The sequence below is a fragment of the Amblyomma mixtum genome, chromosome 1 (genome assembly GCF_055824585.1).
Source record: "Amblyomma mixtum isolate Tamu chromosome 1, ASM5582458v1, whole genome shotgun sequence".
NCBI lineage: Eukaryota > Metazoa > Arthropoda > Arachnida > Ixodida > Ixodidae > Amblyomma > Amblyomma mixtum.
Genome location: NC_143012.1, coordinates 126,299,053 through 126,314,109, shown reverse-complemented (window position 1 = coordinate 126,314,109; position 15,057 = coordinate 126,299,053). Strand labels below are relative to the sequence as shown.

Genomic DNA, 15,057 nt, shown 5'->3' with positions numbered 1-15,057 from the left:
GGAGGGGGAGGGTGCATGGGAGGTGGGAGATGGCATAACTACATTTTTCCTTCTGATGAGTGTATCGTATCGCAACCTGCGTGCGCAAGATAGCGCTGTGCCCTCGCCCTGACTTGATATTGTGTCCCCTCTTTCTTAACCCCCTTGCCACTATTTCTCTTTAAATATGCTCGCTGAATAAACAGCAGGGCATTGTTCCCTTCACACTGGCATGCGTCACTTCACTGGACAACGAGACGAAACATGGTGCCAGAAGTGGGATAAGGCTCGGCCTAAGGAACGCCCCTGCACCTAGGACCTGGAACGGCTGCCGGCGGCGTGCTGCTGGAAGCAAGAAATGGAGCGCCTAAGGCCGCCAGAACCACTGCGTCTAACAGGAGACGGCGGTCGAAGTTGGAAGTTGTTCAAACAGAAATTTGAACTCTTTTTGCAAGCAACGTCCAGTTCCAGCAAGCCAGCATCAGAAGCAGAAAAAACCACTGCCAGCAAGCCAGCATCAGAAGCAGCAAAAACTGCACTCTTCCTTAGCGTGGCCGGTGAGGATGCAATTGAAGTGTTCAATAATTTTTTGTTTGGCGACGGGGAAGACAGAGAAGACTACGCCACCGTCATTGCGAAGTTCGAGGAATACTGCGTCGAGCAACAGAACGAAGTACACGAACGGTATGTGTTTCGTTCACGGATCCAAGGCGAAGCAGAGCCATTCGAACAGTTCCTTCGCGACCTAAAAAAGCAGGCCATGAATTGCAACTTTGGGACAAGTGCAGACGATATGGTTCGCGACCAAATTGTATTCGGCACGAACTCTCCAAAACTGCGAGAAAAAATGCTGCGGGAAAAGAAGCTAACTCTGGGAAAAGCCGTAGATTTGTGCAAGGCGGCAGAAACATCAGCACGTCAGAACGAGTTCTGGAGTCGAACAAAGAAACTGTCCGAGATCAACGCTGTCTCTTCGAGTAGAACCGGAGTGAAGCTACAACAGCTCTCGAGGCGAGTTTCCAGGTGCAGTCGATGCGACCGCACTCACGCCCCACGACAGTGCCCTGCCTATGGCAAGACTTGCTATTCGTGCAGCAGGCCCAACCACTTCGCATCGTGCTGCAGAGCGAATGCCCACGTTCAAGAAGTACAGCACGAAGGTGACGATTTTGACGTTCTGGACATAGCCATTGGCAGTGTCATGAGCAACCGCGACTGGTGTGTGAAGGCCAAATTTGGCGGCAAGGAGGTGACGTTCAAGGTCGACACTGGCTCCCAGGCGAATCTTGTACCTATGTCACTCTTTCGGACGTTAAATGCAGGTGCACTGAAGCCCAGTGGTGCCGTTCTGCGGTCGTACGGAGGTGGTATCATCAAACACTGCGGCACGTGCTCAGCGCCGGTGCAAGTAGGTGAACGAAAAATTTGCACTGAATTCTTCATAGTCAAGAAAAACCACCAGGCCATCTTGGGACTTCAAGCCAGCGAGCTGCTAGGTCTACTTCGCCGCACAGTGGACACCGTCACCTCGACCTCTTCTCATGAAGTGGCTAGGGAGTACCCTGGGCTCTTTCAAGGAACTGGGTGCTTACAACGTGAATACAGGATACTGCTGCGCAAGGACGCTGTGCCCGTCGTTCAAGCTGCTCGGAGGGTGCCCATTGCCTTACAGGAGCCATTGCGTACTGAGCTACAGCGAATGGAGAAAGAAGGAATCATCAGAAAGGTCAGCGACCCAACCGACTGGGTAAGCCCACTAGTCATTACACGCAAGAAAGACGGAAAAATGAGGGTGTGCATGGATCCGAGAAGGATCAACGACAGCCTGAAAAGAGAGCACTACCAGATGCCGCGTCGGGAAGATATCGAGGCGGAGTTAGCGGGAGCTAAGTTCTTTTCTCGTCTAGACGCAAATGCGGGCTTTCACCAGATCCCGCTTGAGGAGCGGTCGTCGAAACTTTGTACTTTCGCAACGCCCTTCGGCCGGTACTGCTTTCTCCGGCTTCCTTTCGGGCTCGCGTCCGCCAGCGAGGTGTTTCAAAAGGCGCTGAATGAAGTCTTTGACGGTGTTCCTGGAGTACGGGTGTACGTGGATGACGTTCTCATTTGGGGCACTACCAGAGAAGAGCACGATGAACGACTAAGATGTGCACTAAAAGCAGCTGAAGCTGCAGGCCTGACATTCAATGTTGCAAAATGCGAGTTTGGCGCCGAAAAAATAGCATTTTTAGGCGACGTGATCAGCAGCGAAGGAATAAGCCCTAGTCCGGCCCTGGTCGAAAGCGTAAGAAACATGCCAAAACCACAAAACAAACAGGCAGTACACAGGTTGCTCGGGGTGGTAAATTACTTCAGCAAGTACTTGCCATCCCTAGCTCTGCGAACACCAATTCTCCGCTCTCTTCTAAAGAAAAATGTTTTATTCGAATGGACGGCCAATCACGAGAGAGAGTGGAAAGATATATGCGACGCGCTCACCAAGGCACCATTACTCGCAATTTTTGACCCACAGAAAGAAACAAAAGTGACGTCAGACGCGTCACAGAACGGCATCGGTTCAGCTCTGCTACAGCGGCACGGCGTAAATTGGAGGCCAGTCGCTTACGCGTCGAAAACACTGACAGAGTGTGAACAGCGCTATTCACAGATCGAAAAAGAAGCGATGGCTCTCGTATTTGGCTGTGAGAAGTTTGACCACTTCACATACGGTCGCCCAGTCTTGCTTGAAAGTGACCATCAGCCGCTAATAAATATATCAAAAAAGGCCATAGCAGACATGCCGCCGAGATTGCAGCGGTTTTTCCTGAGACTGTTGAAATATGATTACGCTCTAACATTTGTTCCGGGTAAACAGATGCAGTTGGCAGACATGCTCTCAAGGTCGGCGGGTCCTGCTGACATCAGCCACTCGGAGACAGAAGATGTTGAAGTCCATGCCATCAGCATTTTGTCTGCACTGGTGAGTGACAGAACAGCTGCACTACTTGCGCGTGAGACGGGAGCTGATACCTATCTCAAAGTGGTGATGCAGAACCTCGCAGACGGGGTCACGGTTGAAGGTCCGCTCAAATCTGTGGCTGCTGAACTTTCAGTAGTGGGTGGAATACTGTTTAAAGGAACGAAGGTCGTTATACCTCGAAGCATGCGGGCCGAGACATTGAAACGCATTCATGCTGGGCATCTTGGCATTGCGAAGTGCAGAGCAAGGGCAAGGCAGCTGGTGTACTGGCCAAACATCAACAGTGACGTTGCATCGATGATTGAGGGTTGTTCAACCTGCAGAAAGTATGCTTATAACCAACCATCAGAGCCACTGATGCTCCGCGCCACTCCAACCCAAGCCTGGTACCGCGTTGGTGTCGACATATTTCAATATGGCGGAAAATACTACCTCATTGCTTACGATGCCATGTCGAATTTTCCAGATGTCGAGGAGCTCTGCGACCAAACGGCATCCGGCGTCATCGAAAAACTTGGGGCCATGTTTTCACGATTCGGAATCCCGATGGAGGTATGCACAGATAATGGCCCACAGTTCTCCAGCCATGAGTTCGCTCTTTTCGCTGAGCTGTACGACTTCAAACATGTTACGTCAAGCCCGATGTTTCCTCGGTCCAATGGGCTGGCCGAAAAGGGAGTGCAAGTAGTAAAGCGTATCCTCAAGAAAACCACAGAGGCGAATGAAAACTTTTGGCTTGGTATGCTCAATTACAGATCAAGCCCATTGGAAGACGGCCGGTCGCCCGGCGAACTGCTCCAAGGGAGGACCCTGCGCACGACTTTGCCAGACTTTCGACGTCAGGCTGTTACACGGGTCAAGAAACATGAGCAGGCGAGTCACGCCACCCGATGCCTGGCCCCACTTCAAAAAGACGACGTCGTGCGCATTAAGGGGACAACGTGGGATCGCAAGGCCAAGGTAACTGCAGCGGCAGCTCCTCGCTCCTACTACGTGCAAACCAATGATGGCAAGACGTTGCGGCGCAATCGACAACATTTACTGGCAACAAAGGAGAAGTTTGACACTGAGGCCTCAGACAGCGATGAATCTAGCGATGACAGCATTTTAGCCCGGGAAGAGTCGTCAACCCTACCACCGGCACCAGCGGCTCCGGTTATGCCGACCAGAGACACCAGTCCGGCGCCCCAGCAACCCCGCCGGTCCGCACGTGTGAGAAAGCCGCTTGACCGCCTTCATTACGACGAGAACTTCAAGCAAATCAGCCACCAGCGTTAAATGTGCTGCGAAAAACTGTGACGGAGGAGGATCTATCGTATCGCAACCTGCGTGCGCAAGATAGCGCTGTGCCCTCGCCCTGACTTGATATTGTGTCCCCTCTTTCTTAACCCCCTTGCCACTATTTCTCTTTAAATATGCTCGCTGAATAAACAGCAGGGCATTGTTCCCTTCACACTGGCATGCGTCACTTCACTGGACAACGAGACGAAACAATGAGGCCTTACCGAGAAAGGTATATTTACTGTATTCTGGTTCAAACTCTCAGCGAATAATATGGCTCACAAAGTAGCATGGTCTCACCATATGATCCTCACACGTCCACCCACAACTAACGGTATTTACAGCGCAACGTGTACTTGACATCGGCGTCTTCTAAATTACTTGCGTTCAAATCATGTGTGTGGCATCACCTTGGGTATTGAATAGCACATGGCACAAATCTAACTTAACTAAAATTCTGGAATGAGTTCGGACCTGAGCCACTCGTTTTATTCTCTGAGACTGTTGTTGAAGCTTTAGTTTCACAGCACTGAATGTGAATCTTCAAATTTAGCATTACTTCAGTTTTCCGCATATGAAGGTTGCAATCATCGCATGCTCTCTGCAAACACCAGGAGCACCTCCGCGACTTTCCAGTCAGGCTGTCGCTTTCCCTCAGTATCTAATCGTGGGTGCCCTTTTGGGACGAGACTCGCAGCTAGCACCGGTATCGAAGCAAAGTTTGCTGTGTTTAAACGCTTCGTTCTGCTTTGCCTGCCTAAAACACTGATAGTGTTTTGGAACTTGTCCGCTGAGGTACTTAGCAAGGAAATGTCATCAATGAATTGCAGACTGCTAAGGTATTATCAATCAGCCATTAACAGCGTATAGCCACCTATTACAAAATGTTGTTCCCTTCCGAGACTGTTGAACATTACTTCAGTTTCCTACATATATATGTTGCATTTGCCGTACGCAGTCTGTAAACGCCAGGAGCACCTGCGCGGCATCAAAGTCACGCTGCCGCTTTCCCCCGTATCCAATCGTGGGTGCCCTTAGTGGACCGAGACTCGTAGCTAGCACCGGTGTCGAAGCAGAGTTTGCTATGTTTAGACCTTTCGTTCTGCCTTGCCGGTCTGGTTTACTGATCAGCTTTGGAATTGGTCCCCTGAGGTACTTATCAAGGCAGTGTCATCAGTGAATTGGAGATTGCTAAGGTATATCTACCAACTCATATCCCCAATTCTTCCCAGTCTTATGTAAAGAAGTGGTGAATACCGCACCGGTGAGATGTCTCCCTGCCTCACGTCCTTCCTTAATTGGGTTTTATTCCGCGCACGTAACAAGTGCATTAAACAAGAAATACTGATTCAATTTTGTGATGAATCTATTGAACGTGCAATATCTCATAAATTTCTTGGCGTCATATTTCACGAACATCTCGACTGGTCCCCTCACATTGAAAAAGTTCGCACAGGTATCTCTAGGTCCATTGGTATCATGTATAAATTAAAGGACCTTTTGCCTATGTGGCTAAAGAAACAACTATACTACACACTGGTACATTCGCGTTTCCACTATTGTCTTCTTGTTTGGGGCACAGCACCTAAAACAAGCATAGAAAACATATACATATTACAAAAGAAATTTCTGCGACTAATGGATAATGCACCATACCTTAGCCACACTGCCCCATTGTTTAGGAAACACCAATTGCTTACACTGTGGAATGTTATAAACAAAAAGATAGCGTTAGCCACTTACCAACAAATGCATTCTGATCCTGCCGCCTTTTGTCATAAGTATCTCACGAAACCACACAGCTACAACATACGGCACATAAGTTATAATAAGGAAAAAATACGTACGATCTACGGCGCCCAGAAACTTAGCTACAGAATTTCCAGTTTTTTAAACGATCACCATCCTGCTGTAAACATTATTCAAGAAAGCAAATCATTGAAAGCTTTCAAAAATTGCATCACCATGTATCTGTTGTCACTCCAGGCATAACCACTCTTTTTTTTTCTTTTTTTTTATTCTGTTGTCTCTCATAGTATTTCTTCAACTGTAGATAAATGTTCAAGATAAAATTACTGCAGTTCACTGTTAACCAATCCTTTCTGTATTTCCATTTCGTTTTTGTGTCTATTTTATGCGCTGAATGTCTTGTGCTCTCGAATGGGAGCAAGAAGGGCGCGGACTCTTTGTCATGCATCCTTTTTCCTTTTAGTCTGCGCCCTAGGCAACTGTACCATTGAGTTGTCTAAATAAACACTTTGACTTTGACTTATGGGTGCCAGTGATGGTGGTGCATGCGATATAGATGCCTTCCAATATTTTTACATATGGCGTTTCCATGCCCTGGTTCTAGAATTCCTGCATGACTGCTGAGGTTTCGACTAAATTCAGTGCTTTCTTGTAATCTATGAAGGTTATATATAAGGATGGGGTATATTCTGTGCATTTATGTATCGTCCGATATGACTGCGTGATATGGGCTTATTGCCTAGTGCTCTTGAAGGAAGCCTTCCTGGTGTTTTGTTTGATTGGGTTCTAAGGTTGTCCTGATTCGATTAGCTACCAACGCTCAAGGCTTTCACCCTCTTTTGTGATCATATTTCGTCAGAATCTACATACACAAACTTAGAAATGATTCCCGTTTCCCGCACTACTGCTCTGCCTGTGGTGGGCGACGATAGCACACTTCTGACAAAGTGCTCCGCCCTACACCGTCTTCCAATTTAACACTACCCGCATCCTTGGCACAAGTGGTATCGCAGGTAATCGGCGCGTTCATGCGTAGCCCGGAGAGGTAACTCCCAGGTTCCTGACGATACCCAGCCAAGCTCATGCATTCTCTTGCAACCGATCTATAGTTTGTCTAAAGACGAGCCTTTGGAACAACCGTACGACACAAACGATTTCCCCACCTGGGCGTGAGCCGGCAAATTTATTATTTTCCATGCGGTTACAACTGGGACTTTTTTTCATTTCTTCTTCGTATCTCCGTGTTCATGTGCTGAAGAGAACATAATCCATCATACCTCCTCAACCGTTCAATAACGCCGCTGTTTGCCTCAAGGGTGCAGTAATCTGCCACACCAAGGTACGAGGGGGGACCCAAAAAAACCGAACTGAGAGCGCGCTGCCATTCGTAGACGTAGTAGAGAGTTCTACCGCTAGATGGGGTTAGTAGAGACCTTCACGAAACAGCTGTGCAGACGACATCAATTTGAAGGTAAACATTTCAGCGTACTGTTGTGTTTCGCTTGCAGTTATTTGTTCCGCCTGCGAAATCTTTATGGCAAATTTAAAAGAACAAAGAGTGTGTTTGAAGTTTTGTTTCCTGCTTGAAAAATCGGCAACAGAAGCTTACCAAATGTTGCTAGAGGCTTTTAAAGAGGATGCTATGAGCCGCACACAAGTGTTCGAGTGGTTTGGGCGCTTCAAACGTGGTGAGATGAGTGTTGAAGACAATGCTCGTTCTGGGCGTCCTTCAACGTCTCGAAACGATGAAAACGTTGAAAAAATCCGTGAAGAAATGAACGAAGATCGTCGTTCCACGATCGACCAAATTTCAGAAGAGACAGGTGTGAGTTGGAGCTCGTGTCAGCGAATTTTGACTGAGGAGTTGCAAATGAGACGTGTTTCTGCAAAATTTGTTCCTCGCATTCTCACACAGGATCAAAAGAACATTCGATTGAATTTGAGCTGGGATTTAAAAAATGAGATTGAAAGTCATCCAAACTTCTTGACAAAAGTCATTACAGGTGATGAGAGTTGGTGTTACGGTTATGACCCAGAAACTAAGCAAGCGTCAAGCCAGTGGAAGTCTCCCAACTCTCCGAGACCAAAAAAAGCAAGACAGTTGAAGTCCAATGTGAAGACAACGATCATTGTCTTTTTCGATGTTCGCGCAATTGTGCACCAAGAATTTGTTCCCCCTGGCCAGACTGTTAACCAGCACTTTTATTTGGAAGTTTTAAGACGTCTGCGAGAGGATGGGCGGAGGAAACGCCCGGAACTTTGGCGATCAGGTGACTGGTTCCTTCATCACGACAACGCCCCCGCACACACCGCCTTACGAGTGACCCACTATTTGGCCTCTCGGGGATGGGCTGTCGTTCCCCACCCTCCATATTCACCAGACCTAGCCCCGTGCGACTTTTTTCTCTTTCCGAGAATGAAGAAAAGACTAAAAGGGAAAAGTTTTGGTGATGTGGAGGCCGTACAAAAAGCTTCGCAAAGGGCACTGGACGATATCAAAGTTGAAGAGTTCCAGAGATGCTTCAAACAATGGGAAAAAAGACTTGACAAGTGCATTGCATTTCATGGAGATTACTTTGAAGGTGACTGAAGGAATTTTGTGCAAGAGTTTATAAATAAAGTTTTTATACAAAAAATCCGGTTTCTTTTGGGTCCCCCCTCGTATCATCGAAAGATTCGGTAGGCGACAATAGAGCGATCAAACAGTGTCTGGCGGCTAGCGCTTCAAGGTAGCGGCTCTGTTTAGTGCGCGAACGTTTTGGAGGGTTCCTCCCAGCCTCTGCTGGCAGCGACAGGTGTAACACAGAAGCTTTGCTTCATCGATACGCTGTGCCAGGATAGTCACAACTGGCATGAATTGTTCTTCTGCCTTGACGTTTTTGATGATCAATACAATACAATACAATCTTTATTCAACATCTCAAGGATGTTTGGAGTACAGACAAAAAGCCTGACATAGGCTTGACTAGGCCCGCACCCCAATACATGGCAAACAGAGGCAGCGCATGGTAAGAATAAAAAGAGAGAAAAAAAGAAAAGAATACACAGCATTTGGATTTTGGGAACGCAATCTGCAGCTACTGCTGCAGTAATAAAAAATATATGTGACAAAAACATCATGTGACAAAAACATCCTGTGACATCATGTGACAAAAACATCGTTTTGTGGAAATAACAGATGGACTACCCTTAACCTGTAGCCGATCACTGGCAAAGAATTGGGTCAGTCTGGTACTGTTACCAGCAACGGTGAAAGCGAACTTTTCCGGCAGAATCGATGCCACAAAATACCGCAGGAAAGCTGTTCCTGTGGCATTCTGAGTAGACAATAAGAAGGCGAATTTCGACCTGGCATTTCAGGTTGCCGCCAGCAGAATACACTGTCTTTCCTTAAATCCTGCTCTTCAAGAGCCACCTTTTTTTTCTTTTGACTGTATTAAATGTTAGCTCGAAATTTTTGTTCACCTTGACATCATCTCTTAACCTCATCTGCCCACCTAAACTTCTGCCGCCCCCTGCTACGCTTTTCTTCCCTTGGAATCCACGAAGGTTGCGGGGGTCAACGGATGCAGCTAGCACAGGACCGAGTTGACTTGAGGAATATGGGAGAAACTTTCGCCCTGCAGTGGGTCTAGTCCGGATGATGATTGTTATGATGATGATAATGATACCTCTAATCCAAGGGGTCACTCCGCTGTCGCTTTCCAGGGTAAACTTAACCCCCACTCATCGCGATTTACTCGCTCCAGCCTTCAGCGAGTCTAAAACTTTTTGGTCACCGCAAGTCCATATTGCTTACCATTCCTGAAAAAATAGTTGTCTACTTCACTCAACATTGTATGGATATTCTTCCTGATGCAGGCAGCATACCACCTATCATTGTGTTACAGATAGGTGTAGAGAATGTTGGGAATGACCACACGTACTTTTTGCCTCTTCGGTGGCAGCTCTGTTCCCCTCTCGGGAGTGTTGTCCGGGACGGCGCCTACTTCCGATTCTTGAACGAGCCTCCTCCTTTGGCGCTCCATCTCGCGCACTGTGCCTGCATTTCATGCGACGAACCAAATTATGACAGTTCTGGCACTCATTATGAGACCCAAAAGTGAAGGATGACACCGAAATCCAGAAGGGTTGCCGGCGCTGGCCCGCTTCCCCTTCCACCATGACAGCTGTGCCATGCAGTTCTTCTATGGCTCTTTCCTTTGTTAAAAGCTTCATCCCAACATCGGCGTCTACGACACGGAGCGCATAAACGTCCCATTTTTCCTCTTCGTTCCATTTCACAAGTACATGTGTCATTTTTCAACGGCAACCAGGGTGGCTGCACTACAGAATGGCTCGAAAAAATGCAGTGGAGTTTTAAAGGCCTACTTGACCGAAATTTTTCAAACCGTAAAAATGTTGTTTTGCCACAGTACACGCCCGGATTCCGTTACGCACAAAACATTACGTTACAGTTTCAAGCAGTTAAGGTGCCGAAAGCACGCAAAAATCAGTTTTCAATACCGAAGCTGAAAAAACGGTCGCCATTGCCGCCCACCGGAAGTGACGGAAGTCCCACTGGAAGTCCGGAGTCCGGACAGGTACGGAGCGTATGCTCGTTGCGGCTCGTGCAAAGCGCTGGTACCAGTAGCAGTAACGCTCGTGTAGCCTTCCAGGATTCTCAGCCGGGCCTGCGAATCTTCGAGGCTGCAGATACACTCGGTGCACGACGGCATTGTAGCACATTCGGCAGAGATGTGCCTGCAATTAACGCGTGAATGCTGATTTCTTTTAAGACGAATCAGACCTCTCCTAACCTGGTGTGCAAACGTGGCGTCAAAAGGGCGTTGCTCGATGAGCAAAGCTGTCCACTTTACCTTCTGAACCGGCTAAGCTAGCTTGTGACCAGCGGTCCCCCTCCACTTTATTCTCTCGATTAGAGACGCCTCGAAGCTTTTCTTATCCCAATTATAGCCTCCTCGGTATGCGGCTTGCTCTGCCGGTCGGACCAGAAACACGTACATGCTCTGATACATGTGTAGACCGGGAGAGGTGTATTGACAAAGCTTGCCCACAAAAGGGGTTAGCGCAAAGGAGAAGCCATTGTTATCTTTTTTTGAAGAAGCGAGGGGAATTCCCCTTAAAGCCTGAGCTCCAGACAGTTCACACCAGCTTTCAATATCGGGCAGTAGGCGAGATGTATACAATGGTGCTTTCCGCATTCCTTGCATTCCTGTCCACGACCACGCACTTCATTGACATGACAAGCAGTTAATTTTTCTCGGAGGCCATCTAGCTTCGCGGTGAAAACAGCCAGAAACGCGCCAGAAAAAGGGGCTTTCAAGGCGCGCTCGCTGACTTGAGAACGCCAGAAATGGGCTAGCCGGCGATACCGGTGTCTCAATGGTGCGTCATTTCCATTCAGGTTTGTTAGTTGTCCAATACCGCTGGCACCTAAGCAAATTTGATGTACTCACGTTCTCTCGCTTCCAGGTTACGGCAGCAAGTATGGTCGGTGCATTAATCACTGCGCTGAAAGGGTCATATATTTATGACTTCAGACACATGCGCACTACGTGCATGCACAGCTTGATGACTTGCATGTACCGACGCAAGGCCAAGATGGAAGCCTCTCTCCATTCTTCTCGCGTGCTCGATCCGCTGTTCGGGCCGGCTTGTTTGTATTCAAGGCCACCTCGGCTCTTCGGCGCTCCCTACCAACAGGCTGTGCACACGGGGAGGCACCAAATTTGCCTCCTTTTTGTTTCTTTTTATAAGCATCTGGAAATTGCGCCGGGAACTGAATATGCGCCCATGGCTGTCTTCGCGTTAGATGTCATGGCGTTTTTGGCGCGATGACCAGCATTGTTTAATTTGGTTTAGCGGCATGCAGGTCGCGTGTGTTGTCGAAAGCAGGAGAGCAATAAAATATGATGCATCGCGTCAGAAAGAATATGCGTAGGTTTTATTTACAGTGGCGCTCAAAGTGATATGGACTCGACCTCACGGTTGGTCTTGGGAATAGGTGATTAGCCCAGTGGCCAGGACCCCGGGCGTCAGTGATGCGGGGAGACCCATTGCATGCTCTAGCACCGCGAATGTTTGCCGCAGGTCGCTTCTTTAATGTATCATATGTCAAAAACCGAGTACATATGCAGCACACAAGGCCGACGATTTTTCGTCTTTCATTTTTGATGCGGCTCTTCAGAGCCATCTGCCAGGACCCCTGGCGATATAAGAAAAAGGAAAACGAAAATCGCATATCTCCCGATAGTAACAGGCCTTCCAAAGCCCACAGGAAAAGCATTCATCAAATCTAATCAGAGAAAGTGGTCTATAACATAAAATTGCTTGAAATTATGAAACATTCCAAGCTTACTTTGTCTTGCCCCGAAGAGCAGGACATTTAAAAACGAAACGTTTTTCCGCCTCCGAATACAGGCTTCCTGGGTACCTGGTGTGTCGCAATAACTGCATATGCGGAGCACAGTTATTGAGACTGTTGCATGAAGTTTTGTAGTGACAATACAGACAAGTAACGCACTAAAAACTTTGCCCCTTACTAGTAACTGTGTTAGTATTGCACAAGCTGAAAGATTTCAATCAAGAAGCTTGCAGGCAAAGCAACCTCTGCGATTCACGTAACTCGTCAGAATAGCCATAATTCGTTTGTCCACAGCACCGAGGGCAACCGCGTTTTCAAAAATCTAAAAACTGATATGCACATTACTTACGGTGGTCAACGCGGCTCTCAATGATTAAGGAGCCTGATGGTTGAGATTCCCCTTCTCGTGGTGACCTGAGGAAACACTTGATGATGATGAAATCGGGTTTCTTGATGGATTGATGGTTCGGACTCGCAAAAATTCACATTACTCGACGGCAGCAAAAGAAGGTTAAGTGCTTATTTACACGTAAATAAATAGGAAGAAACGAGCAAGACGGAAACTATTTACGACATGACTGAGCCGTTGATCAGACGAAATCAGCCACCGCTGAACCAAGAGCACTTAGTTTTAAGCCCTCTATCTCCGCCCTCGGCGGGGACAGCGACCAATATTAAAACAAACGACACTTCACACCAATCGATGGTCAGGGAGAGGAAAATGAAGTTTCCGTCAGCTAATCAAAGACTGGGGAAAGGATATCAGCTAACCAAATTCTTGGGAAAGGAGAGGCTCCGAGCACACATACAACAGCACAGAATTCACTTCATTCCGAACCTGTGCCTTCTACTACGTTTCCTTTCCGTACACGTGCAAAATGGGCACACCTATGCCTCGCGAACAATCACTCCAGGTTCTTTTCTGAAAAAAAAAACAAGAAAGCAGCCGTTGAGCGGTCAAGCGCCCAGTGGTGACGACAGCCCTTCTGAGTACTCAAAGCTCGAACGACCCACTGGCGCCGCATCGTGTACCGATAGGTCACTGTACACCTGCGTACTCACAGTAAGCTATGTACATGAGCAGAGCGAATTACTGACACGCAGGGAAACGAGAGGTTTAAAAAAAACATCCACTGGCCACAAACACCACTGCAGGCATTCAAACACTGACCACTGCACAAAGCTGATATTTGTGGTGGGAAGGCAAGACGGAGACGAAAGCGTTCTGGCGGCGGTGCCGCAGGCAAGAATAGAGCAGCCACAGAGCCTCTGTCGTGCGTCCGCGGTTCCACGAATTTGGTAACCCTTCTACCAAGGACAGGTGCACACGTCAAAGTAGCTAGCTTGCGCAACACACCTGTGCAAGAAACTGAATGACGCTTCAGAAAGTTCAGTGAACTTCACACTGATAGTAATAGAAGTTTTCAATATTAGTTGACCAATCTGCAAGTTATCACCTATTAGCTGTATTCTTATGTACTATAACACTGACAATGCTATTCCGACAAAAGCGTTCTTCTGACTCAAAATGGCTATTTTTAAAAAGTCCCAGGGGAAACAGAAAAATAGAAACAGAAAGTCGTTATTCCTCACAATGTTAACTAAGGGAAATAAGCTGCATTTGTGCAAAAATTAAAACAGCGAGCGCGGATGTCGTGAAATAAAATATTTAGAAAGTAATTAAAGAAACCAAGACTATCATTTGTATTTAGTTGATCAGTGGCTTATCTTTTTTGTCCGGCTTTGGCACACATTATATCGGTCTTGACACTCTGAAATCGTTAACAAACGTTTGCCAGATCGTATATGACAGTATGCTTCAGAGGCATAGCCGGGGGGGGTGCTTATGGTGCTTCAGCCCCCCCCCCCCCAAAAACAAAAATCGAACTGTCACGCACCGTTCACCAAAACAACCATCGGTGCCGGAAGTCATTCGGGATTTTGTCACCTACAATGTCTTTTTCAGACTAGAAAATACATTTTGGCGCGAACATAGCTAATTCGGGTTGGATTTCGTGGCAACGCCCATGTACCTGGAAACCTGGAGTCACGTTAGGCATTCATCAGTTAGTGCGATGGTCAAATTGCCATGCGAATACGAAAATTTTGAGGACATCAATAACCGATCTTGACTGACCATGCTTATTGAAAGCCCAGCCCACGCGGTGTTTCTCAACATACACATTCGGGTACTGGTTATTTCAACTTGCGGCATCATTCGTGGCTTTCGTTTGTCCTAGAGATGGGCAAAACGGCTCACTCCAGTGAGCGGCTCAGAGCGGCTCAGCTCACTGAAATGAACCGGCTCATTTGAGCTGCTCCCCGGCTCACTTAAATCTGCAACAGTGAGCCGGTTCTTTTGAGTGGTGGTGGTGGTAGTGGTTTATTTAAAAACAAAAAAAGTGTAGCAAAAGAGTGTTGCCGGCCGCGGCAATTGCTATCTAATATCTTAAGCACCCGAGCTAAGCTGTGCTTCTTTTGGAAGAGGGGGTCTTCTGGTTGGATGGACAGACGGGACGGACGGACACAGGACGGGACGGGACGGGATGGACGGACGGATGGGAGCGCCCCCTCTGAAACGGGGTGGTGGCAATTGCCACCATGCTCAGCTTTTCTTTCTTCATTTTTTTTTTCAACTGTGTTGTCAATTCTCATTAAGATGCGCCATCTTCTCTACCTACGGTTTCCTACATTTCTGACCTTATGTCACATCTCTGCTTTT

General features: G+C 47.6%; 1 protein-coding gene across 2 annotated transcripts; it reads left to right on the top strand.

The window, feature by feature from the left end:
- Positions 1-213: 213 nt before the first annotated feature.
- On the top strand, positions 214-4,394 carry LOC149367570 (uncharacterized). 2 transcript variants are annotated; one of them, XM_089556164.1, is made up of 4 exons: positions 217-1,726; positions 2,834-2,938; positions 3,405-3,490; positions 3,694-4,392. In XM_089556164.1, exons 1-4 carry the CDS (start codon positions 338-340, stop codon positions 4,214-4,216), a joined length of 2,103 nt encoding a protein of 700 aa, XP_089412290.1. In that variant the 5' UTR covers positions 217-337; the 3' UTR covers positions 4,217-4,392. The 2 variants fall into 2 exon arrangements, with proteins under 2 accessions (XP_089412283.1, XP_089412290.1); XM_089556157.1 differs by having other exon boundaries at positions 214-1,726; positions 2,834-4,394.
- The last annotated feature ends 10,663 nt before the right edge of the window (positions 4,395-15,057 follow it).

Bases quoted from the DNA above. Each gene is read 5' to 3' on its own strand.
- LOC149367570 (XM_089556157.1), top strand. From the start codon at position 338: ATGGAGCGCCTAAGGCCGCCAGAACCACTGCGTCTAACAGGAGACGGC. The intron at 1,727-2,833 runs GTAAGCCCACTA...CCGGGTAAACAG, and splicing joins TCAGCGACCCAACCGACTGG to ATGCAGTTGGCAGACATGCT.